Source organism: Melospiza melodia, chromosome 2, assembly GCF_035770615.1.
Source record: "Melospiza melodia melodia isolate bMelMel2 chromosome 2, bMelMel2.pri, whole genome shotgun sequence".
In the NCBI taxonomy this organism is placed as follows: domain Eukaryota; kingdom Metazoa; phylum Chordata; class Aves; order Passeriformes; family Passerellidae; genus Melospiza; species Melospiza melodia.
In genome coordinates this window covers 62,414,090-62,441,292 of record NC_086195.1, presented here as the reverse complement: position 1 = coordinate 62,441,292, position 27,203 = coordinate 62,414,090, and the positions used below count along the sequence as shown (strand labels likewise).

At 36.7% G+C, this 27,203-nt stretch overlaps 1 protein-coding gene across 1 annotated transcript in view; it reads left to right on the top strand.

Moving 5' to 3' along the window:
* SPAG17 (sperm associated antigen 17) overlaps positions 1-27,203 on the top strand; it is an 89,174-nt gene that overhangs the window by 16,221 nt on the left and 45,750 nt on the right. The window contains exons 4-16 of the mRNA XM_063148440.1: positions 4,898-5,029; positions 8,750-8,939; positions 11,039-11,233; positions 13,584-13,765; positions 16,608-16,763; positions 17,364-17,445; positions 18,399-18,517; positions 19,415-19,552; positions 19,636-19,749; positions 21,198-21,348; positions 23,014-23,244; positions 25,212-25,300; positions 25,962-26,078. Of these exons, the coding sequence (XP_063004510.1) occupies positions 4,898-5,029; positions 8,750-8,939; positions 11,039-11,233; positions 13,584-13,765; positions 16,608-16,763; positions 17,364-17,445; positions 18,399-18,517; positions 19,415-19,552; positions 19,636-19,749; positions 21,198-21,348; positions 23,014-23,244; positions 25,212-25,300; positions 25,962-26,078 (1,896 nt within the window). The remainder of the gene's footprint in view (positions 1-4,897; positions 5,030-8,749; positions 8,940-11,038; positions 11,234-13,583; positions 13,766-16,607; positions 16,764-17,363; positions 17,446-18,398; positions 18,518-19,414; positions 19,553-19,635; positions 19,750-21,197; positions 21,349-23,013; positions 23,245-25,211; positions 25,301-25,961; positions 26,079-27,203) is intronic.

Genomic DNA, 27,203 nt, shown 5'->3' with positions numbered 1-27,203 from the left:
TGGGTTTTCATAGCAGCTAATGGTCAGGGAGCCATGGGAAATGTACATGCCAGATGATGAGAGCTCCTGTATGAGCTCTCTTATAAAAGTCTACTTATTTTTTTGTAAAGTATTTTCTCTTTTTTACTGAAATTGGGTTATTCACCATTTCTGTTTTTCTTAAAGCACAATATAAGTACTTGACATAACCCTGTACATGTGTGTTAGAAAATTCTCATAGAACATCTCTGAGAGTAAATCAGTTAAAATATCCCCTCAGGTTGCAGATTTTCTGTAGAGAGAGGTTTAGAGAACAGAGTTTCTTACAATGGATAATTCTAATAGGTTTCTGCTAATCAGATCAAGCTGTGTTGTGTTTTGGCAAAAAACAGACTCACTCACATGAGTGACAGGTTATTTTTCTAGAGTACAAGCAACCATTTGCTTCTGCTTTGAGAAATGCTCTCACAATAGAAAGGAAGATATTTAGGACGTGAACAGCATTCATATTTGCTCAGTATTGCTTCATTTTAGTAGGTTGAGTTGAAAGAACTCCGTGGGGTACAAGAAATCATAAAATCCTCTTTAATTATTTTCGTTCTCTGGAATACATCTTCACTGAGTAACAAAGATGTCTCATTTGGCTGTTCTTAGGTTTTGCAGTCTACTTTGTGGATACATAAGGGTTACATGGAGCTCTGCTCAGATATGCAATTGATTTATTGATTTATGTGAGTCCTTAAACTCTCTTTGAACTGTGAGTCATTAATTCAGTAGTGAAAAAAAATGATTAAGCAAGTGGTCTTTTGACATCATAGGTGGGAGGAGGTTTTGAGAGTTAAAATCAAGTTAGCTGAATGGTCTAATATGAGAAACTGAATTCTTTCAACACACTGGAGGTGTCGTCTGAAAAAAAAAGTTATTTCAGTTAGCTCAGATCCTTCCTGGTATTCTTTCAAAATGATTGCTTTAGTATGCTTTAGTCAATGAAATGACAATGACAGAGTCAGAAATATTTAATAGTATATTTAAAGAAGTCTTCTTTAGAAAAACAAAATATAAGCAGCTTTTGTCCCCTAGTCTGTCTTAAAAGTTGCTTGTGAAGGACTCATAAGACTGACAGCTGATTTTAATAAGTCAAGATCACTTTTTTCCTGTACTTTTATTATTTTGCTCAGGAAAATACATCTGAATAATTACCAGCTTGATTGTGTAATCCATAGAACCTCTTGACTGATGACTATCCTGCTTCAAATTAACTTGAACTGTGTCAGCGACTATGGGATTTTACTTATTTGGTTCTTCTAGGAACTGTTGTTTCTTTGAGGAAGAGTTAGATGAGTCTGAGGCATATGTGATGGTCTGGATTTCTTACAATTTCAAGAATAAGAGGGAAGACAGGGCTTTAGAAAGCTCAGTCTGGGTATGGGAGAACTACACTGTGAAGTGGGCTGACCACTGTTCATAGCAAGCAGTGTTGCTGCTGCCAGGTAGTAAGAAAGCTGTGAAAGTTTATAATCTAATTTATCTTTTTGGAAGGTTTTCTGATTATAATTTGACAGCCACAATTTTTCTGTATCTTGTAAAAAGAGGCATTTCAAAGAAAGATAGCACAAAGACTCTGGCTTTAAATGTTCCCCTAACTTTTAAGACCTATCTCCTATCTCAATGGTGCTGACATCTGTCAGTGGTGTAGGGTCACTTACAAGCACTCATGCAGTGTTTGAGTGGCTCCAAATGCATGCCCTTTGCACCAGACAGCTAAATCTGTGTGTGCTTCATACTGCCACCATATGAGATCAAATACTGCATCACCAAAGCCTTTCTGCACTTCACCAGTATGACCCCTGCTATGTGAGGAATGCTAACTTTCCCCTTGCTTTAGAGGAAAAGAGGCCCTACCTAACTAAGTTTGTCCATCCAAATTTCCATGGTTTCTCACATAAGAAAAAGAACATCACTGGTGGGATGAAGTATAGCCAATCAGTAACAAATCCACTTCATAGTAGCTGAAAAACTTCCTTCTGTATTCCTACCCAGTTTTTGTCTTCAGGTTTTTGTTTGGTATTTTTTTTCACTTGAGGCTCTGTAGATTTTTACCTGTTTATGCCAGGTGCCTGCATATCTCACAGGACCACAGATGAAGTAAATATGGATGTGTAATAAATTTACCTTCTTTTTACCTACTGTGCATGGATTGATCTATGTTCTGTCTTTAGGATTGGTTTTAATTTCCTCCTGTGTGGAGAGCCTGGTTCAAGCATGGCTTAAAGAAAGAGGCCATGAAGGTATACAGCTGATGGGAAAGTAAAAGGCAGCTGTAAAGCAGCAGTTTCCAGGCTTGATTTTGTAAATAACTAGGTTCTCAGGCACCTTTTTTATAAACAGCAGGATTCTCAGACAGTCTTCTCATAACAGTCCTTGGCTGCTCTAGGAACAGATATGAAGGTTTTGAGAACTTTTCATATCACAGTGAGAACACTAATTTTGGTTTCAATAAACAACCATGGGTTTTGTAAACAAAAGGAGGGGTTAGAGTTTTCTCTGTAACCTATCGTGAGCTGGGATTTTGCAATATGCATGAAGTTAATTAACACTATTATAAAAGGTGACTGATTTGATCAATAAATCAGAGTCGATGCTGATCAACAAAGATGGGTCGTCTCCCTTCGCTTTCAACACTCCTGTATAAAGCATATTTTGCATTTCTGTATGAAAATACATTTGCTTTCTTTGTATTGCCAAATGTAGTGCACTCATTCTGTCTTTGTTTTATTTGTGTGACCTCTTTCCGCAGTCATGGATTGTATTCCTGTTAAATAGTTTTGGTTGTGCTTCTCATGGCTCACATAAGACAATTTGTCCTTCCTACCCACTCTACTTCAGCAAGTCTCTTCATTCCTGTATTTTCCATCTACAAAATAGGAATAATTATTATGCATTGCTTTTGACTGGTAAAATGCTTTAAAATTCTCAGGAAGACTGGGGTTTAAGAATCTAAGCACTTTTGTCTTCTTCCATGAACCATAAATCAGCAACTGCCATTGAACTGAGTTACTATATATACACTTTTCAGGAATCCTTCCAGAATCCCTCCATTTCCCCTCTACTGTGTTTCAAGAAATGTGCAACTCACCTATATTAAACCAGTGAGAAGCATCACTTTCCATAGGTTGTGACAACAATTCTGAAAAAAAAAACTTTATGAGAATTTTTCTCTCTGAGGGAAATTACTGATATGATATTTCTACCAATGTCTTTTTCTTTCAGAGCACCAATTTGTGTGCCTAGCTCTGGGTGACTATTTTTTGTTGGAATGACTAGTAGCTCCTAGTGTGCCCACAGTGTGTGGTAATTTTTAAGTCTTGTTCTTAACATGTCCTTGATTTTCTGCTGTGGCTCTGATGTCAGTGGGTCTTTCCAGAAGCCTTCTATGATTGTCTTGTTGAGCTAGTGACCAGTCTTACTTTGAGTACAAAACATACAAAGCAAAACTCATCTTAATCATGATGTATCTTCCTTTTTTGTGTTTTTTGTGTGTTAAGATCATTAGATTTATTTGTCTTGCAAGAGCAGGATTGTTTTGGAAGGGTTTTGAAATGCATATGTTTTGGTTTTTCTCCTTGTTATGCAACTTGGAAAATATCTGAATTTTAAGACATTTGTTTCTCTGCTCCTTGCTTTTGTTTGCGTGAAACAATGATTTGGCATATAATAGTCTGGATTCTGATTTGGCTTTGCTTTATTCAGAGAAGCATTTTAGTGGCTACATTTAGGTGAGAAATGAAAATTTCTAAACTAGGCAAGAATCTATGAAAGCTCAAAGCTAATGGTGGTGCTTGCACAGACAAGACACAGTTCAGTGAGATGCGGTGTGCACCTTCATTGTCTCAGTATTAGCAAGCAAAATTGACACCATATGTGCCCAACTGTAATTGCTCCATGAGGAGAAAAGAGAAACATGTCAGAGCATTTGAGTAACACCTAATTCAGCCCATGGTTATAAATAAAGCTGATGGTTGCTTAAAAACAAAAGTAAGAAAATATTATGGTTATATTATTCCTCAACAGCGCTTCCTACATAGGTGAACTTTATTACAGAGACAACACAAGTGAAAAGAAACATATAACAACTTTTTAACGGTATTTTAATGTTATTTTATTTTTTTCGCAGTAAATAAAGTGGTTATGAGGCTCCAAGGAAAACGGCCCAGATGTTAGTGAGTTGTATGAAATTTAGTGGAAACAAGCTGTAAAAAACATAGTCATAAAACAGCCTGTCAATGCCACACATCTGGACAATGCAGCTGTATGTTCCTGCTGCTGTCATCACCCTAAGAAAACTCAATAGCCTTATTTCACCCCAATTAGGCTGCATACCAACAGAATCAGAATTACACAGGGAGGGGGTGTGTTTTCACCAAGACAGACCCTCTCAAATTCCCTTCAAGAAGTTTTTATCTTTCATTTAGGGCTAGTCCCTCAGACACTGGTCACTTTGTAAACAGTACTGCACACTATTCCCCTTGATTTGCTATCTGTTAGGTGCTTTTTAATTTATTGCTTTATAATATGTAGTCACTTAATGTTGTTTCTTTGTTTAAAACCTAAAGAGAATTACATTTTCCTGTGAGAACTCGGTGTCTGTTGATTTTCTCATAAATCATAGGTTTTTTCCATTCTAGTTTTATCGCATACTATAGCTGAAATAACTTTATTTGAGGTCTTTGGAACCAAAGAATAGTGGTGTATGTTACCGATACATTGTTTTGTCTGTAAATGTGGCCATTTCAACCCACACGTGGTACAGTGTGAGATAGCACTTGCTCATTTCAGCATGCAAATAAATATGAGTCAAGTGCAGCATTAAAGCTATGCAAGTAGTAGTTTTGTTGTGATTTTTTTTTTTTCTTTCCAGGTGATGGAATTAGCCAAAGCCTTTCTGGACCAGGGTGAAAAATTTCCTGCAACACTAACTGGAAAGCTGTTGAAATTTCAATTGCTTTGTCTCAAACAGAAGGCTCTTCAGAGAAGAGAAGAGGAAAAGAAGGTACTATAGTATGCCCTAGGAACCTTACATTTTTGAAGACACTTCTTTGGTGTTGCTTCCATAAATCCAGCTTTCTTCTCATCTTTGTCTTTCTAAAACCGTAATTAAAGAGAAATGTGATTAGAAATATTTTTTAAAGTTGATTAGATTTTGTGCATGAAGTTCTCAATTACTCAAATGCCAATGAAAACACGGGGGAAAAAAGAAAATAAAAACACTATGGAAGAAGTCTTTGCTAGAGTGACAGCTAGTAATGGCTTAGCTGAGTGTTAGGACCAATAGAAAATAGAGCTCAGAATAGGCTTCTGCTGAATGTATCCCTGCTGAAGTAAAGGCGGGAGAGATTGTTACGTGGAAGGTATCAAGGACAGACACAGAGCAGACTATGACAGAGTTCTTGTTATGAATCTCCTCTCTGGAGGGAATTTGGAGAACTTATCTTTCCATCCTCCAGCACTAAGGCAGGATAATATTTACATAAACTATTTCTGGCAGATGTTTGTTGAACCTTTTCTGAAAACTTCCCTGTGCTGTGTCTTTGCTTTTCCATGGCAACCAGTATTATTTCTGAACCATCTCTGCAACGTGAGCATTTGAAAAAGGTTTCTGATCCTACCAACCCTACTCTCATTTAAATCTATTTGAGTTCTCCCTGTATGGAACAACACTACGCTCCATTCTACAGAAATCTGTTACATATTTAACTAACAAACCCAAATATGTACCATGGTTGTTCGTTTTTGATTATGCATGTTCCTCTCCTCTGAACTCTCTCAAAACAGTACTTATTTTGAAGTCCACTTCTCAGAACCAGGTACCACATTTTCCAGTGTTCCCAAAGCGTCCTTCCATTTGTCTCCGAGGTCGTCACTACTAGCTTCAAGATTGTCCGGGAGAGATTGCTTATTTGTTCTAGGAGGAATTTCACCAAGCTTGCACTGAATCACAGATCAGACCTCTAATTTATTTCTAACATCTTTTGGAGTTGTCAGTGCTACATTTCAACAACTTACTGAACAGTTGGTTTTGCTATAGTCCTTTTCCAAAAAACATTCATGAAAATGAAGAAAGTCAGTTAATTGTCAGAAAGCCATACAATTGCTGCAGTAAGTTTACCCTGTTAATTGGTCAAAACCTATAGTGTGGAGTGTGATGATACGGAGACCTAAGGAGTCTGTGCGTGTAAAAGATGCAAGCAGAAAATAGTTTAATGGATTTTGTATAGCTGAAAAATCTGTAAATTTCTTTATCAATAGTTTTACTTGTGGGAGAAGTTGGTGGATGAAGTGTAGCACACAATCACAAGAACATTGAATGCTGGGTGATTCCATTAAAACTGTGTCTTGTTCCCACAGAATTCAATTTATTAGGAAACGATAATTTAAACCATAGAAATATATATGAAGAATATTAGAAAAATAATGTGTTTTCAATCTGAAAAGAAATTCAAAAGCTGAAGCTGTAGAATAGATTGTTAATAGGGAATTGGGGAAAAAAATTGCTTTTTTCTTAGATAGCAGTCAGTTCTTGTAAGTAAACTGTCAAACAAAACTTTGAAGTTTAATGGCAATTCAATATTAAAATGGAGTCTTTGGAGCTTTCATTTAGCAAAATTAGTCTTGTAACTGTAATTTTATTTCCCTGGTTATTTGGTGGATAGTCAATGTTGAGGGTTGAAGAGTCTCTGGCACTTACAGTTACTTCTCTGTTTTAGCCAAACTGTCTGCAAAAGTTGTCACCTCCTTTGAATTGTATCTATATCAATGTGTGACAGGCAAACACAAGTGGAGCCATTGAAGGAGAGTCAAGAATTGGAAGGCTCTTGGATATGAGGATGCTCTGCAGTACAGAGTGGGCAGAAACTGACTTCCAACTTAGAGTTCCATCTCTAAATTGGCTGCCATAGAATTTTTAATCATTTCCAACTAGCTTGTACAATACAAGTTCTGTTGCCAGCAATCTGGGTGTTGAAAACAGGATTTTACTCGCAAATCAGTTCTCAGAAAGCAAACATATCTGTCCATGGGTCTTTTTCTTAAATAGATATCTAGAATGGATCGGCAAAACTAATACAATATGTAAATAACCAAAAATAAGGCATCCTGTATTTCATTAGGAGCAGGAGCTTGTCATAAATTGACAGGCATAAATATTATGCAGAAGAGAAGAAGTGTCTCTGAATTATAAAACTGTTTGAGGTAGTAAAATTTTGGAATGCGAAGCTTAAAATAACAAAATTGCAGAAGTTAATGGATTATTAGAAACTCCACCAAAAGCTGCACCTTGTAGGGAAGGAGTAATATGACATTAAAAGGAAAAGGAAAGAGTCCAAGAAAGGAGAGGCTCTTACTTTCTAAAGTATTTAGGTCAAGTAATGTTCTTAGTTAGAATCTTGGCAAGTCCATAAATGTCTCTGTTTATTTAAGAATTACTTAAAATTATGCAGATGCAATAGATCAAGTTGATTGTGATCTTTGTGGCATGATGATTGTATCATCTGTTTGATGTGTTCATCAGCTTAGAATTCAAAGAAGTACTATCAAAATTTCTAATTTGAAATGTCAAAGGTGGAACATTTGAAAGAAAGTAATGAAAGTCTCCAAATCCTTCATTACACAGTGGAAATAGTTTCAAGATTCTGTCAAAGACTTTTCTAAATTTTACAGAAAGGAAATTCAAGAAGGAAGGGAAAAGCAGGAAAATATTTTCTGTTTTGATTTTAAATTTGAACAAAATACAACTTCCACAGCTGGAAAGTCTGCTTTTCAGCTGGATATAGGGAAAGCAACTATATACAGTTAGCTGATCTCTCTCATTTGCATGAAGGGCTTTCCTAATTGCTTTAATAGCCTTTAAAGTGGCATCAGGAGGATTGTAACTATAAGTTAAGTTAATATTTTTTAAAATTTAATTTAGCTTTATAATCCTGAAATGTGATTTTTGCATAGTTTGAATGTAGTAATTTTGCTGGGCAAAAATAACGTGGACACTTTCTTGCTTTACAGAACCTACGTTACCTTAATATATTTTTTATCATTTTCATTTCAGACCGACTCAATTTTTTTGGATTTATAGAGTGAGGCTTTGGGACACTTAAAATATCTTTTTTTGTCCTGTACTCTTAAATTACTAGGAAGAGCTTTATGTAGGTGTTTTTATTTGAAGATAATGAGAATAGCTGAGTAATATCCTGTGTGAAATGAACGCACAACTCTTGATTCTAGTTTACATTAGACAGATATTTACATCAAAGAAAAATAGTGCTGGTACCATTTTACACCATAGTCGAGAGTGTTAACAGAGATGTTAAAGATATTAACAGATACTGAATTTTTGCCATATTTCCCTTCAGTCCAAGGAAGGTTTCTGGCTGCTGCAAGTGCTGTAGTGGAAGTAACTAAAGCATAGGGGTTTTTCACTCATCTTTCTATCCATATGCATTTTGTTAGTTTGGTAGATATAATGTCTACCTACCTCTTGCAGTTCCTTTTTTATGTGAAGTCTTAGCATTATGACTGAGTAAGAGCATCTAAATAATTGAATGTGTGTTTGAGTAGGAAAAAGCAGGGTGTTCAAGACAGCTCCACCACATGAATATTATAGCAGCTGAGAGGGAAAAGTGTGAAAATAAAAAAAAATTGAACACCTAAAGTTTTTCAACAGTCTGACCTTTGTTCTTCACAAAGGCTTTAATAAGACTTCATTTATTCATCTTGTCAGGCAGAACAGCTGAAAAAAGAAAAGGAGAAAGCGAGAGAAAAAGAAAAAGAAAAAGAAAAAGATAAGAAATCTCCTGATAAGTCAGGTGGAAAAGATAGTAAAGGAAAAAAGTCAGAGTCATCATCCCCTGTTAAAAAGGACACCAAATTCAAACAACGGGGAGAAGTGGAAGTGAAAGACAAATACATTGGTATGTAAAATATGATTATTTACTCCTGGGAAACCTTTGGAATACTTAGTTTTGTTCCATGTTGAAAAGTCAAGATCTATTTGGCAATATCAAAATTTTGCCACTTTGCATTTGAAGAGGGCACTGTGTTCTGCTCACTGTTAGGATGGATTGTGCAGTCCAAGAAGTAAGATACAGATAAGTTACATGTGGCATGTCAACATCAAAATGTTTGGGCATATGTAAGACTACAATAAACTAGCCAAATAAATCCCACAGAAAGCCTATCCTAGATAAAGATTTCAGAATAATTAAATATCAGTATCCAAAGGTGGCTTTCTCCTTGTACTATAGTTTAAAACACAGCTGACAGTTGTCAACCGTGTCAGTGAAAAAGTTTTTCATTACTTCCAATCTAGGCTTACCCTCTTTATAATCTGTTTCTGGTAGCTAGCAGTCATTTTATAATTCATATCTAATACATTATCATCTTTCTGAAATTAAATATTTCTGCTTTTGAGTAATATTGAGATTACTTGCATTAATGTCTTTTCTCTTTTGCATACGGACTAGTCACTGATAATTAGAACTGACTGACTGTTATTCACTTGTCATGATTATTAGCATAATCATAATTATAATTTTAAAATGGCAGGCAGTCTTCAGCATGTACACATTGGAATTTTTGGATCTCTGTAGGTGACTGTGCAGACACTTGTCTTTTTTGTTAAAAATAATTAATGTTCAGTAATTGTATGTGCTCATATTTTTTCTTCCCGCAGTAACTGAGACAAATTTATGTATTTCGTTTTCAGTACTAGGAGTGAAATAATAAGCTAGTTTTCTTCTGGTTTTGATTTTTACCTTATGCAATATATTTGTTGGACTGTGGTGGCTGCTTCCTCAGTCAGTCTCTCTCTAAATTTCTGTGTTATTTTATGTTTAGCTAATATTACAGGCAACAGAGAGCCTGCTACTCCAGGTGGTAGCAGCATTTGCATAGCCCTGGACATCTGGCTGAGCACAGGCAGATGTCAGTACCAGGCTACCTTTTTTTCCTTCCTTGGATAAATGAGTCCCACAAGTAGAGGAGTCAGTAGAGCACTTTTACATCTGATGTGTTAGTAAGCATAAGAAAGGATCTTAAAGCTAAATAGAGTATAAAGCTGTGATTTGCTTTTAGTGTAGGTTTGTCTGCACTAACTCTATGTGTTTCAGCATTGATGGAGAGATACAGGACCTCCAGCAGATAGTTTCTGTTAACTTAAGATAAATAACTGTACTGGATGAATTAAGTCACTTGATACCGATCTTACTACCTGTATTTCTCCATAAGGCATAAAAGGAAACTACACAACTCTAGAGCTTCTAGAGAGTTCATGTCTACTTATATCATGCTTAACCTTTTGCTTTGATACTGAAATGCTGCTATGCATATTTCTGTGTAACTGATAAGCCCAAATAGAACAGGCACTCAATGAAACTCCTCATCTACATTTTAATATGAATTTGGATATGCCCCTGCCACCTAAAAGGACTAGTGTGAATTGGTATTACCAGCTGATGAGGATTATGCCAAGAATTACATCTAGTGAACATGAACCTGCTGTGTAGGGAGGAGTCAGCAATGAGTCAGCTGATACCTGCAGCTAATCCTTTGAAATTATTATGACTTGGGTAATCTTTCATGTAAGATACAGTAACTTACTTTTTGTCCAGCTCTATGTCCAGCTTTATGCAGGATGAAATAGGATAGTTTAAACTACCATTAAGACATGTGCATGTCCTGACACTAAACTCCTTTGAGAGGAGCAATTACAGAAATGCTGCAACAACATTCTGATTATAATCAGCTTTTGCAGTTTTTCTCTTGGTCTTTCTCCAAACAATTATTACTTCTGACTTGTATTCTTCCTGCTGTGTTCTAGGTGGTTTGGTGCAGAAGAACTGAGTCTTATGCTCATATTTTTTGAATTTATATGTAATTTTCCCAATAAGAGTATAAAAGAACTATTTCTGTAACCTTCATTTGCATAACCCCATATAGTCAAGTAAAAAATCTATTTTGTTTAGATTATGAATGTTCTTATTCCAATTTGTTTTTCTTGTGTTTTGAACAGATGATGAACCAGATGATGGTGCTCATTATTACGTTATCATTCTGGGTTTCCCCAATCTTCAGTTGTTACCTGTCTTGATTGAGCTTGGGATTAACATTTCAAGTGTAATTCAAATTTCTTCTGAAAATTACAAGCCATTGCAGATATACTTAGAAGCAACTAAACTTCAAAAACAATCTTCACTTTCACTTGAAGGTAATCTGGTCATTAAAAAAAAAATGTAAAAAGGAGATAATTTTATATACAGGAAATTACTGTTCTGGCTGTGTTTTTCTCCCTCTCTATGCCTTGTGTTTGTGTGAGCAGCTGTGTTTCCCAGTGCAAAAGTAGTATTACCATTGGTTGGCCACCAAACCAAATGGTTTGCCAGTGCAAAAACTGGACAGTAGAAAGAGGGACTGACTAAGCAGGCGGAGTTTGCAGCCACAGTAGCCACCAAAGAATGTTTTATTAAATGCATACTTCTGTGAATTGTTAGGAAGTGTACTGGTAAGAAAACTTGGCTCATTTGGTAATTTCAATGAAAGTGAACAGTTGGCTGCTTTGGGGCTGTGGCCCCAGCCACAGGAGAATATGCCTCAGAATAATGTTCTGTAATTATACTCAGCTGTCCCAAGGCTGTTAACACTTTTCTTGAACGGGGATGCTGGTAAGCAGCGAGCTAAATATGTGTCAGCAGTGATGGTTGGCTATCCTGAGCTGTACTGACATAGCCAGCAGATCAAGGGAAACAGTTATTCCCTGCTGCTTGACTGTCATGAGAATAGAATTATGGACTCTGCAGTACAAAAAAAAATACCAATAAACTCTGTTCAATCCAGAAAGCAGCCTCCCTGTAAGGACTGGCTAAAGGACCTTGAAAGAAGAAAAAGTGGTTGTGATCATGAATGGCCTTTGGAATTTTCAGGCCCCAGAGACAGGGTGAAAGTCTGGAGAAAGTCTCTTGGTGGAAAAGGATTGAGTTAGGGATTACTTAAACAAACTGGACACACATAAGTCCATGGGACCTGATGGGATTCGCTCAGGAATACTGAGGGGCTGGCTGTGATGTCACTGCAAGGCCTCTGTTAATTACTTTTGAAAAAACATGGCAATTGGAAAACATGCCTGAGAACTGGAGGAAAGCATCACTCCTATCTTCAGAAATGGCAGGAATAACTCAGGAATGTAAAGGCCACTCAGACTCTTCTGTGTCTCTGGGAAGATGATAGAACAGCTAATCCTGGAAACATTTCCAGGCACATGAAGGACAAGGAGTTGGTCATTTAGCATGGATTTGCCAATGGAAGTCATTCTTAACCAACCTGATAACCCTACTATGACAAAATTACTGTCTTGGTAGAGAGGGAGGAAGCAGTGAATATTGTCTGCCCTGACTCAGTAAGACCTTTGGCACTGTCTTCTCATAAAGAAGCTGGGTAAGTAAACCCTGAGTTAGATTGAAAACTGGCTGAATGTCCTGGCCTAGAGGGTATCCGAGGGGATTTGTGGTGCGAGTCCAGCTGAACATCTTTGTTAGTGATCAGGAGAGTTCCCTCAGTGACTATTCTTATGATACAAAATAGGGTGGAATGGCTGAAACAATACAGAATTGTGCTGGTTTTCAGAGGGACCTCAACAGGATGGAGAAATGGTCTGGCAGGACTCCATAGAATTTGGCAAGGGCTAAATCCTGCACCAGTTCATGGTGGGGGCTGACTGGCTGGAAAGTAGCTCTGCACAGAAGGACTCAGGGAGGGTGGCAATGGTGTGAACATGAGCCAGCCATGTGCCTTTGCAGCAGACAAGGTTAGTGGTATCCAAGGCTGCGTCAGGTCAAGGGATTTGAACTTTCTTTTGTGTTCAGCACTGGTGAGGCCATACTGAGAGTTCTGTGTCCAGTTCTGGACTCCTTAGTAAAGGAGAGATAAGGAGCTATCAGAGAGAGTCCATCAAATGACCACAAGTATGTTCAAAGGGCTGGAGCATCTCTCATGTGAGGAGAGGCTGAGAGAGCTGGGAATGTTAACCCTGGAGAAGACAGAGCCTGGAGAGAACTCATCAATGTGCATAAATGCCTGAAAGGAATGTGGAAAGAAAAGGAAGCCAGGCTCTTTTTCAGTGGTGTTCAGTGACAGGACAAGAGGCAATGGCAAAACTGAACAGAGGGTGTTAGCTGAAGACAAAGAAACGCTTGTTTGCTGTGAGGGTGACTGAGCGCTGTCACAGACTGCCCAGAGAGGTCATGGAGTCTTCATTCTTGAAGGTACTCAGAAGCCATCATGGTCCTGGGCAGTCTGCTCTTGGCGACCCTCCTTGAGCAGAGGAGTTTCACCAGATGAGCCCCTCAGGTTCCTGTCAGGATCAAGCATTGTACTTGGAATAGAAGATGATGGCAAGATATTTGGGGGGTATTTTTTGATCCCCAAGTTAGCTGTCAGATATTTGCTGAGACTCTAAGGATGGAAATACTTGAACAATACTTAGAGTGGACTGATGCATGATTTGTGCTTTATGTTAAAGGGAGACACTGTACCATGATTTGTCAAATACTCATATATTTTAGATATAGAAGCAGAGAAAAGAAAGGAAGATGAAGCTAAGAAAGACCTGGAAACATTTTGGAAATTCCTGGAGCCCGTTCTGAGCAGTGGAAAGCATGGATCAAGCCTCTTTGATGTTGCCAGGCTTCATTACCTAGTTAAGGAAAGTGACTTTCCCCCTGATTGGACTGACAGAGAAATGCTGGTCAGTACATTCCGTTTTTTACAGTACATGCCATGCTTTAGGGTTTGTAATTTTTAAGAACACTTTAGGAATTTAATCTCAAGTCTTCTCTCAAACACAACCACAGTAGTTGTAATCGTAAACAAAAATTATTTCCTATGTATCCAACAATTTCATTCACATCTGTTTACAAGGAGTCCTTCGAATAAAAATGCCTGATTTGAATTTTCTTTATATTGTAGGCCACAGCAGAAGGGTTGTAAAATAGTTTGAGGCTTTAAAGTTATTGAACATGTTTGCATCTCGTTCAAGAGTCATATGTGTGTATGAAATAACACAGAAGTTATATTTTTGTCCTCATAACATCAGGCCTACTTACTGCACCTCAGCATAGTCACATGAGAAAAAAATCGCTGAATGCAAGAATACCTTTTGATATACAATGTTGCTTTATCATACTCAGTACTGCTTATTTTTGTCCAAAACATGGCTCTAGTTTATTATAGTCTGCTGAGTCAGGACTATTACCAGGCACTGAAGGAGCAAGTGAATCATTAGAAATGTTTTCCATCCTAGATTCTCACATATAGTGAAGAAAAAGAGTCCTGTATTTCTCAATCTGCAGTGTCAGCAGTAAAAATACAAACTGCTAAAACAAAATAAGGCAACATGCTATAATTTAACCTACTGTATTTGTAGTCTGTATTATTAGGATTAAAGGACATTCTAGGGTTAAACTACATTCTTCTAACCCTTACTTGTAGTACGGTAGATCCTGTATACAAACAACTCACAGTGATTTCCAAAGCATTCTTTGAAAATGCCTTAATTGTGGAATGTAGGCCTGCTACTTATAATATTACTTACCATTATACTCTTTATGTAGTCTTACCATGCCAAACCCCTTTTGGGAAAACAGTTTCTATCTTCCCTATAATCACATCTTACAGGGTTTTTACTTTTGAATATCTTGCAATGTTATTCTCCTATATTATAGTTGAAATAAAGGAAAAACCATCTGTCACTGAAACAGATTTAAACAAATTGGAGTTACAATTTCATGAGCCCTACAGGAGTTATAATTTCATGAGCCCTACAGAAGTAAGAAAGTTTGTAAGTTTTTTAAGACACAAGTGCAGAGCATATAAGTTCTGAAATCATAGGTTGGTAAAGTAAGTCCATTCTTGTGGACTTTCTGGAGAATCTCTGAGTCCAAGCTTGCTGCATCTCTGAAGTGCAAGACACACAGGAAGAAAATTCTTGGGGCAAAATGTTAGACATTAATATGAAAATGACAGAGTGTTGCATACTGCAAGTAGTCTCTGCTCTCAGATTTGAGATCTTTAAAACAGAAAATACTTTTAAAAATATTTACTTTGTTGAAGAGTCGCTAATGGTTAGACTTAAAAACTTACGATAAAAATCTGTGTCCTGAGGAGACACCAGGCAAATTGAATTACAAAATTGTAATTATGCTAAACTTTGCTTGGATCCCATTGAGTAGCAGGGTTTTGTTACTTATGACTTTGTAAAAAATCTTATTTTGTTTAAAAGACTGCATTGAAAACACTCCAATATTTTATATAAAACTTTTACATGCTCTAGTGATACCTTACATATACAAATGTATGGATGAAAAGGTGTTATACTAACCCATTCTTCAGAAGAACATTGAACTGGAAAAACAAAAGTGCAAGAATATTAATGAACATACTGTTTTCGCAAATAGAATTTCTTTCCCAAGTGTCTCTTCTAGTTTTTAAATGTTATAGAAATGTAGTCAAGTATTCCATAACTTAGTGATTTGGAATTGCCAGTTTCCCAGTGTCATGAAGAGCCACTGAGTTAAAGAAAGCAGATGTTTTTGTTTGTTATTTTGGGTTTGTTATTTTTCTTAGTGCCTAATGTCAGTTGTTCTTCTTCACTGTATTCTATTTTAGGAAATTTAAAATTGAGACATTCAATGTTGGTACAAGAGACTTGCCCTAAATTCACAAAAGTGAAAAAATCACTCAGAAAAGGGCTTTTTACAGAAATCATCTAAAAGTGATGATAATTCCATCCTTTCCACAGAGTTCAGGTTGTACAGGAGAGGAATACATCCATTAAAGCTGCTGAAACTTGAATGTTTCATGTGGTCTCCTACAGAGTATTGGTATTTGTACAAGAACCTTTAATATTTAAAATAGCTGTTGCTATTATTCTTTTTATTCCTCCCAAGCTTTGGTGAAAACCACAGTATTTGACCTCAAGAACCATGACTCTTACCTTGTCAGATTTTTGCAGATACAGTGCCCTCCTTCTGGACATTTGGGCACTATGCTGACATTCCTTCACTCACAACTGTGGATTTCAGAATGCCATTCTTCTTTGTTTTCAAAGAGCAACAGAAAGAAAGAAAATAATATGAATTATATTAATTATCTGGTTAGGGTTTTATTTTTTATCCTTTTAGAGCAGGGAAGTTATTGAACTTGCAAATATGCTGCAGGTTGATCGCTAGTGAAAATGTACATACATTACAAAATACTTTAATTTTTCTCTTCCATTCCTTCCCATCCAAAAACCCCCCTTAAGTTCCTTCTGCAAGGTAGCAGACCTTGAATAGTTAGTGTTAAGACAAGTAAGACTTTATAACATCTAAAGCACTTTGGCAATATACAGTCCATACTCTGCTGTGGCAGTGTGAAGGCAAATAAAATGAAAGTTTTAGAATAACTCTATAAAACATACTGAATTGGTGGAGGAAAAAGTCTTTTGGAAAATTTATAAACAGATGTAGATCTGCTGGTTAAAGAGCTAATGACTGCTGTCACCAAGTTACATGACATTTTATACGCTCTCTTCATCCTTTCTCTCACAGCTTGAATTGGGTACTGTGGTGTTTGAACATGTTGCTTGTTTGATGTATGACTGCCTGGACTGGAGAAGACAGCATTGCAACTACTTGGAAAACACCAAGTTTATTAACGTGGCTGTGTTACCAGAGAGCAAATCAACACAACCATCTTCACTTGAGGCAAGGACCCGTCTCTTCTTGTTGAGAATAACCAATTATAGGGTAGAATTGCCTGTCCTTAATTTTGACTCAAAAATTCACCTTGGACCATCACTCTGTGAATAATTTTCAGTGAATGAAAGTTGTATTTTTGGTTTTAGCATTTAAACCCCAAAAAATGAGAAAAAAATAGCTGAGCATTGGGGAAACAGAAAGGGAAATTGGAAGGATCCTAGAGGCATAATGTATCATAGGTGTAGAAATTTCTTAAATAGTGTCTGATGATACATTCTTGTGTCTGAAAAATCAATATGCCTGCACAGAGCTACTATGCAATGTTGCAGATCTATGAACTGTCAAAAAAAAAAAAAAAGATTTTTAGTTCTATGCAAGATTGATTTCCTTATTTTACTTATAGTAGGAAAAATGTTAAATAGGCAGAAGAAAGTAGCTTATTAGACCATGTGCTACATTCTTACTATCTTGTTCCAATTAAAAGTTTAGCATGTAGTCTAGGGTGAGTAACCAAAGCTAAATGAAACTAAGTTCTCCCACCTATTTGTGCAATACCCATTTGTTTTATGGTTTCTGATTTTTTTATTTTACCTTTCATTCACTTAGGAGCAACCAGCACCACAGATGTCACCTACAAGGAAAAGAGGGAAACAAGAAGAAATTCTGCCAACAATAGTTCTGTCAGAGAGTATGTTTAAAGGGTTAAAGCACCCATCTGTAGTTGATCCCTCTGTCAAACCATTCTTTCATCTGACAGCACAAATCCTCAAAATTATTTGTGCAGTTAGCTGAAGATGTTGTGTATCCTGGTGATTGCATTGTGGAAGTGTCTGAGTGGTGATAACCAAGTTCTTTAGAAAATCTTATTTTCTAATTGTTCCTAGTCAAATTCAGATTTCAAACATTTTAGCAATTTTGTCTGATCTCTAACTTTGTTGGACTCTTCAATAAATATTGTCTGAAAGTTCACAGAATCACAGAATATTCTGAGTTGGAAGGGACCTACAAGGATCACAGAGTCCAACTTAGCCCCACATAAGACATCACAGCATGTACCTGAAACCATTTTCCAAATGCTTCTTGAACTGTCAGGCTTGGTGCTTTCACCACTTTCCTGTGGAGCCTGTTACAGGGCCCACCCACCTTCTGGGTGAAAATTTCTCTAATACCCAACCTAAAGCTCCCCTGACTCAAGGTGAGGCTGCCCCAGTGCAGAGCAGAGCGGGACAATTCCCTCCCTTGCCTGGCTGGTGGTGCTGTGCCTGAGGCACCCCAGGACACAGCCGGCCCTCCTGGCTGCCAGGGCATGGCTGGCTCATACCAGGTTTTCCATCAAACAGGACCCCTGGGCTGCTTTCTGTGGTGCTGCTCTCCAGTATCTTATTCCCCAGTCTGTCTGTACAACCAGGGTTGCCTCATTCCAGGCACAGAACCCAACACTTCTGTTTTTTAAGCTACAGCAGGTTGATAATTGCCCTGCCCTCTAATTGCCCCTAAGGTCTCTCTTCAGGGCCTCCCTGCGTCTGGGAGAGTTAATGGCTCCTCCCAGTTTTGCATTATCTGCAAACTTGCAGAACTCACTTGGACTATAAGTTAGCATTTCAAAACTAACATATCTTAATGTTTTATTTCTTAATATAGCAGAAGAAACTTCCATTCTGTTTCCTTCTGTGGACATGAGATATTACAATGACTTGCTGTATCAAATTCCTGAGGAGTACTTTTCTGTACCCTTAATGCTGAGCTGCATGTTGGAACAGGTGGGAATGTTCTCTTTTTAGTTTCTGTGGCTATTTTGGCCTAGACCTAATCTAATATAATGAATTGTCAAAGATCAATAAATCCATCTGTTTAAACCTAAAATATGAGACAGTGCATTGAGGCACTGAGCAAGGACATTCAATACAAAGGAGTCAAAACTCCAAACTTTTATTTTGTTTCATGTTGTCCACTTACCCTGTATATATATATATATATATATATAGTGTTACTCCATAATTAATTTTTGAAGACTACAAATATAATCAAATTAGGAGAAAGGTGCAATTTCTTATCCAAGTCAATAACAAGTTTTTGTGCCCTTCAGCAGTGTTATTGATACCCAACTTTTGTTGGCTTACTCAGTTCAAAGGTCTTAGGTCAAGCCTAACATAAGAGCATCAATGCTTGTGCTAGAGAGATCTGACTTCTGTTGAATTCAGGCACAATCTGATTTAGAAGAGACACACAATATGATTTGGAAATCCTTCTTTTAGGAGTAACATTTCAGCATAATTGTGGGGTTTTTTCTTTTCATAACTTAGCCTGAAAATAGACTGGGTAAGAATAAAGTCCAGCACCTAATAAAAAAACAGTTTTAAATTACCTGTATTCCTTCACAATCCTTAACATTTCAAATTGGAAATATTTTTCTTCTTATCCTTTCAAAAGCATCTAATAGAGAAAACATTTAATTCTGTTTTCCACAGTCCTTGCTTTGTGCAGCAACTAACTTGGAAAATTGTATTTTTGCTACCTGTAGAAAAAAATTAGACTTTTCTTCCCTCACAGAATTTCTGGTTGTGTGCTTAGCTTATAGCAGGATTTGCTTGGTATTTCTGGTAAAGTTAAGCAGCAGTCATACTGTGATGAAAGCTAACATATACTGTATTTGCCAGGTTATTGCAAGTGAGGAAGACCTTCCACCACCAAGTCTTGTGTCACTAGAGCCTCAGGAAGATGAGCTGCATCGTGCCATTGCAGATCATATAATCTCTGTCCTTCCTTCTCTTTACCTTCCTATGAGTGAAAAAAAGGTTTGTGTTGTCTTTCATTCATTTACTAAAATGACAGATCTCATTATTGGGACTTAATACCTCTTCCTTTTCTTTTTAAACAGAATCTGTATGACTACTTTTCTCCTAAACCCAATGTACAAGAGAGGGTCACCCCCGAGTACCCTCTCTTATTTAACTACCACGATGCCCTGGCTCAGCGGTTGCACCTCCTGAAGGTACAGTACAACCTGTTTATATATAAATATTTCCAAAGTTCACAGGCCATGAATGCTCAATGCACTAGAAGGGGAGGAGGGCTGGTTTTGCACAACAGGACTGCATATCCTAGATCTTTTTTCAGCTGAGGTGGACACACCAACACATGTTTAGTTTACTTAAGAAGCAATGAGTTACTGATGGAGGGCACCTCACAAACATGGAGCACGAACATACTGATTTAAGTGATCTATTTGCATTATTAATGAGAATGTTTAGCTTTTGGCACAGATAAGAGGTATTACAGAACTGTTGATTTGCTGTTAAACACTGATGATACAATGGAACATGAGTTGCTAACTTGCTAATGGTGATTTAGCGTGGAGATTAGACTGAATACTAAAATGCTGAGAAGTAGAAGAAAATACATAGCAGTTACTAATGAACACAACAAATGTATTCAGTTTGGCTAAATAGTTGCAGCATAGCATGTAACCAAGATACTGCCAAATTCTAACAAAGGCAGAAAGTTTCAGGGACTGCATAGTTTGGGATTATTGCAAAGTAACAGTTCCCAGACTTTCTGAATCAAAAAACCACTGTGAATGTCTAGAATTTTTCCAAAGGCAAGGTGTAGTTTTACCATTAAACTTTAAAATTTCACTGAGGATAATAAAAGTGATAATACAATTCTAGATTTCACAGCTAAGGTGTGTCTACCTGGCTTCCTGGATTAGAAATTATCTGGTGAGTACTTTGACAACTATTGATTAAAACTATTCAGAAACAACTCAAGTTTGACACATTGGATGTATTCAAGTAGAAGGAAGGGCTGAGTAATCAACATAAGAGATGCTCTTAGGAGACATTTGCTTGATGTATTTTATATACTTGCTGAAGAGGAAATTCAGGATAGAGCACAATGTTTGAGGAAAGAGTAGAGGACAAACATTTGGAATATGCAGTTGAAGAAAAAGGTACCATAAGTGTGTAATACTAAAAAGAGTAAAACTGAAATATACCACTACATCTGGAAAAAAAATCCTTGGATATAGAGGGATGCCTCTCATCACAGACTGATCAATAAGTTTATTGATTTCATTACTCTAAGAAGTAGCACAGACCAGCTGAAAGATACATGGAAGGTACCTGCTGCCTGTCTGAATAGATCAGTATATATTTCTGTATTTTTAAGTCTAGCTAGCACAGACAAATAACTTCTAACAAATGTCTGTTATTATGCTGTCAGTCATTCTCTTATGTGCCTAATATTTTTCTGCCTACAGTATCTGACACCATGATTCAAAACCACACTGTGGGCACATGTTCAAATATAAGTTTATGTCCAACTGGCTTAAGCACATGCTAATGTCTTCTGCTGAAAAAGACTTCTTTATTCAAACATAAGTTTTGGAAAGTCAATGTGTGAAAGTTTACTTTAACTCTGGTACTTTGATTTTTATTCCAGGTCCAAGAGAATGTCGATCCAGAAAAGATTGAGCATGAAATGATGGATAAACTGCCTCTTACAGAACTTATCCATTTCACCCCTCCTTCAACTGAAAACAACACTAAACGCTTGGCCAGAGTTCATGAGCTCATGTATTATTTTACTACTGGTAAAATGATTTTCATTGATATAATTTCCATTCTTTTTATTTCTGGTTGATGATTTTCCCAAATAGCAGGAATTCTGGGGCAAGATTTTAAAGCTGCCAAATATACCTTTGCAGAATTTCCCATTTTCACATTCTTGCTTATATATAATTATAGCCTACTCTAAAAGTTAACCCTAACTTCAGACCTCAGTTTTATGGTTAATGGGAACAACTCTATGAGTGTTAAATATTGCATAACTAAGAGCTGGAACTTACCTTGGAAGTACTTTATTTATTTATATTTGCAAACATACAAACGCTTACTAATTCTGAGGGGAAAAAACAGCGGTAAAAATTGCAATTTTGGTCCTAGAATGTAGAATGCATTTTGAGAGACACTGGTGTAAACTGTGTTGATTTATCAACTCACTTTTGGAGGTAAAGCACATGTATCTTAGGTAGACAATTTTTATGGAACAATACACAGCTTTCAGAATGTATTCTGAAATATATTGTGTATTGTGTTATTCATGTGTAAGCTGTTGGTATTAATAATGAAGCTACTTTATAACAGTCCCTCTATCAAATCAAAAATACATTTACTTCCCCAACCATAATCACTTCTGCAGTTACCTTTTCTTGGAGTGTGCTTGCAACCATGACATATGCTGGGAAACAATCCCAAAGACTACATAAATACCCTTAGGTAGTATCAAAAATCTGCTCTAGGTTATTAAGAAATATAAACATCCAAATCCCTTTGGTTGCATTCATGTCATCATATAAGGCACAGGATTTGAAGGTACTTTCCCAACTCTTTCATCCTGAATTCCCTGTGTTGGTTAATTTACACTTTGCTGTACTGTTTCTAGTTGCTGGTATGTACATTTTGGACAGTAAGCTATTAAAGTATTCGCTATTGCTACAGTCTTACAGCTGATGGGTAGCTGAATTTTATAATCCTCACTGAGACATACTATACTGCCAGACTTTCCGAACTAGCAAAGCCTTTGCTTTTATCAAAGGAGATAATTAATTTGAACAGAAGATGAGAGATCCAATGTTCTCAAGATATATGATGTGCTTAGGTGCTTAGCCATCCTAAAAAGAAAACATTTCAAACTGAAGATATTCTTTGTGTGATTTGGGCATTGTACTACCTTCTTAAACTTCAGTCCTTTGCATGATTATCATTGTTATATGGACATGGATGCATACAAGCATAAACAGGATTTATTGTTGCCTTTGCACCTTGCATACTTCTGTTTAAATTATGTGTAAAATTCTTTCTGAAGAGAAAAAAAAAGATACTTTTTTGAGCAGCTACCGATAATGGAAACATTTCATGAACTGAAAAGAACTAGTTGCTAACTGGCCTGATAAAGTCTACACAGTATTTTAAAATCAACATCATTTATATAAAGTTAATGAGCCAGAAGGTATTCAGATGTAGGAACCACTTCATTTAAGATGGATTAATAGGTAGGCATATCATTTTGCAATTTGGAAGCATTCAACTTTGAATGCAGTGTAAAATGTAGCCCACATAAGTTGATCCAGTACCATTAAGGAAATTGCTGCTGGCTTTTGCAGAGTTGCCAACAACAATACACTTAAATAGTCTTGTATTTATTTTCTGCTGAGCTGTAAGGACGTTTTCAGTTAATGATTGTAATTCTTTTTTAGAACTTCTGAATTGGGCTGAAGTAGAAAGAGCCTTCAGAGTGTTTACTTTTGAAAGCCTGAAGCTGACTGAGCTAAGTGACTCTGGTTTCCTGGAGAGCTCTGGATCTAGGCTTGGAGGTGATTCTAAAGAGTCTTATATCCCTTGGGATAATCCAGCCGTGTTTGCAAGACAGCTGAGACAACTCTTCCTTATGGAAAAGAAATTTAGTGGGAAATCTCCAAGAAGCTCTGGTAAAAAGCTTTCTGTTTACGTTACTCCTGAAGAATTTGAATCTACTATTTGTCTTACCATATCATTTGCTATTGCAAGGATGTGACTTTTCTTCTTTGCACAAGTCACCAAATTTTCAAATATTTGTATAGCTTGTACATTGAGTAACTCTGTAGGAATACTAGAATAACAACAAGAGTTATTTCGACTACAGTATTAACAACTGTAAAATGAATTTTCTCTAGTTCTGCATTTTCTCCTGAAGATTCTGGTATAATGAAAAGTTGTTGGCCTGGTTAAAGGAGATGCGTTGACCAAAAAGCAACATTAAAATCAAGTGATAATTTTTTCAGGACACAAGAACAGTAGAAATTAGATCATTTTAAGCAATTATACCTTTAGGTCCATGATCACAGAATCATAAAATCATGGTTTAAGTTGGCAGGGACCTCTAAAGGTCATCTGCTCCGATATTCCTTCAATAAGCAGAGACATTTTTAACTAGATCAGGTTTCTTGGAGTCCAATCTGACCTACAGTGCTTGCAGGGATGGAGCATCCACCACCTTTCTGGGATACCTGTTCCAGTGTTTCGCCACCCTTATGATAAAAATTCTTCCTTATACCTGGTCTGCAACTACTCTCCTTTCCTTTAAAACCTTTACTCCTTATCCTATGAATACAACTCCTACTAGAAAGTCTCTTCCAAGGCCACAATGATAAGAGCTCCCCAGAGCCTTCTCTTCTCCAGACTGAACTCCCTGAGCCTATCTTCACAGAAAAGGTTCTCCATCTTTGCACTCACCTTCGTTGTGTCTACTCTGGACCAACTTCAACAGGTCCATGTGTTCCCTGTGCTGAGGACCCAGAGCTGGATGCAGTACTTTGTGATATAGTCCATGCTTTCCTAATAGAAATGTCTAAGCAAACAGCTTAGATGGGATCCTTTCCTTAGAAGGCTGGAGCAGACAAAAATGAGTCCTGCTTATGTGCTTTTCTTCTGCATCTAGGGAACAGTTTTGGGTGTTGGTCTATTTTGCTTTTGTACTTAGTCATGATATTAAATTTTGCAGTTACAAGCATAACAACATTTCAGCACTTCTGCAGCACAAAACCAAACACCAGGAAGATAAAACATTTGCTTTCAGGTTTCTTCAATCTTCTAAAGGAAGTCAGTAAATAGAAGTAATTTCCAAGAGAAGCAGAGCCTAAAGATGTATGTCTGGGACCTGAGCTGCTTATAAGACACTTACAGACAAATACTTTGTGGTGTATTTTCCACCAGAAAAAGTAATTTTCTGTACATGTGAATTTTGATCAAATATTAGTAACCTCTTCCCTAACTTAGGGAATAAAGAATTCTATTTAAAGGATTTTTTTTTAATTAAGAGAATATAGAATTGAAATTTTCATTTGATGCTGTTCATATCAGATGCTCATTGCAACAATGGAATGACAATGTCAGATCCTCAGGAGAGCTAATATTCTGTCAGTAGCTTATGGATCTGTAAACCAAATTAATTCAAACTTTTAAATTTGCATTTGTCAAAAAATGTGTGAAAATACCAGAACAATTGGTCTTGCCTTTTAGTTTAATGCCATTTGTGCAAAAGAATGCTTTTTAAAGTATGAAGAAAAATGGTTCTTTGTTTATGAATCTGGAGGCTACTTCTTCTGGAGGGTACTTCTTTTTAGTGGGCCAGCATGGGTCAGATAGAAAGGATTATTTGAGTGGGTTTTATAAATTCTTCTTTTTTTTCTTTTAATTTTATTTAATTATCTGACACTTGTTGCCACTGGGTTTTAAAGTGCTCTCTTAGTAAAAAAGCATAGCAGAGCTGAAAATGTAATTATAGGACAAGTGTGAATAAAGGAAGCTTCAACTTGATGTCAGTCTCATCAGGGAGACTAAAGAAATTGCACTACTCCAACCTTAGTAGGGCTGAAATTTCTGGAACAATTCTTTAAGTTCTCCTTTCAATTTGCAGGGTATACAGAAACAAGTGACGAAGATGAAGAAGACGATCCGGTTTATCCTCTTTTGAACGTAGATTTGGATCATCTTTATTCTGATATGGCAAGTGTGAGAAATGGAGTCAGCTAGGCTTTATATGAGGCAACAGAAGATACTGCTCAATGCCAGGCCATGTTACTGGGGATTCCTCTGCAATGCTGCATGCAAATGTTAATTCTGTGATGTTGGGAAAATACTGACATAATTTTAGGAACTGTGAAATCACTTTCTTTGAAATCCAAGCTGACAAGTTTTGATGAAGCTGTTAATGATAATTCTGTTCTGATTTTGCTGAATACCAGGGGACAAATACAAACGTGAAAGTTTAAAAGAAATTGTCAAACTGTGTTACACTAGAAGACTCTGTAGTTTGGCATCTTCAGAATCACCTGTCTGCCATACATCCCATAATAAACATAGCAATTTTAAAATTACATCATAGGACATCTTTGAATACTCATGATTGCTTACAGAACTCAAAAACATATAAGCTAATAATGAAAGTATTTTGATTATTTTGTCATAAAAAGTCCAAAACCAGACCTGCTTGGGTGTAATTGTATTTTTTATTAAACAGTACCATATGGGTCTGCACATATTCATCATTGTGCAGTTAACTGTGGTGCAAAATGGGATGCTGTCTATTAATCCAACAAGTTTACAGTCAATTTAATACTGTCACTGAAATGTTGATATTCATTATTTTGATTTCTTGTATTTTGAGGTGAGTCTCGAAAATTATGGCCTAGGACCAAAATTAGAAGAAATAAAAAAGACACAGAGGCGTTGCTTGACAGACTGGAATTTGGAAGAGCATTTTCAACCACATGTTCTTCATCAGGTATCTTTGAACTGACAATTTCATCAATACAGTTCTCCCTCAGAACCCTATATAAAGTAATAGTAGTGAAGTTCAGGGTATTTTTCTGCTCAATAATTGATTCAGTTTTATTTTTCATTTTTACCAAAAATCATTGGGCTTTAGCTATTTTTCAGTTCTTTGTGTGAAATTTAGTTTGTAGCAGGTTTTTATTTCCTGGTTTGGCCAAACTGGAGCTTTCCTATTTGGCAGCAAGTCTCTTAGCTGAAAGTGTGGTGGAGATAAAACGACCTTGCCCTTAGGGGTCATCCTCTGTAGCAGTTTTGGGACTCAGTGCAGTGGATGTGAAAACATACTTTGCAAATGCCTATGCAGTGTATGTTTTATGGGCAAATAGAAAATTTGGTTGTTAGAGTACTTCACCCTTCAAGAGCTAAAAACATCATTTATAGAAATCTTGCAAGTTAAACACTAAAAACTTGCATAAAGACAGAAGGTCAAATCTGAAAGATATGCTCAAGTGTATTTGGCCTGAACTGGGAGGCACCCTCTTGGTAAGAGTGGATTTTTAGTTCCTGTGCTGCCTTGAGCTTCAGAGGTTGTAATTCTTATTTGAACCTGACACATGCTATACATGGGTGAAGGAAATGCTGCCTGGACTTTTGCAGCACCACTTTAGTGTGACAATTTTAAAGTCTAGTCATGCATTTCAATGCATGGGGCATCCCTTCTTATGCAGCATAAATAGCTAATATTACTTCAACTACCAATAATTAGTGAGTCTAGTAAAAATATACTGAAGGTAAATAAAAAATAGCATTTTATTGAAACTGAAAATAACCTTTTGAAAGAAAAGTCATGGCAGTCAGATGAAGTTCCAGATGACTAGATAAAGAGAAACATTTTGCACAGTAGAAAGGAGGACCCTGGGATCTACCAACTTAATCAGACTTAATCAAGTCTGTTCCGGGAAAGATCATAGAACAGATCCCTCTAGAACCTTCAGTTGCATAGTTCTGAAAAATAATAATTTATAAGAAGGCTTTCTTCTACCTATGACTATAAAATAAGTTTCAACCTGCAGGCAATAATAATATTGAAAATGATGGGGCAGTACAGAGCAGAGAGGAAAAATGCAGATCACAG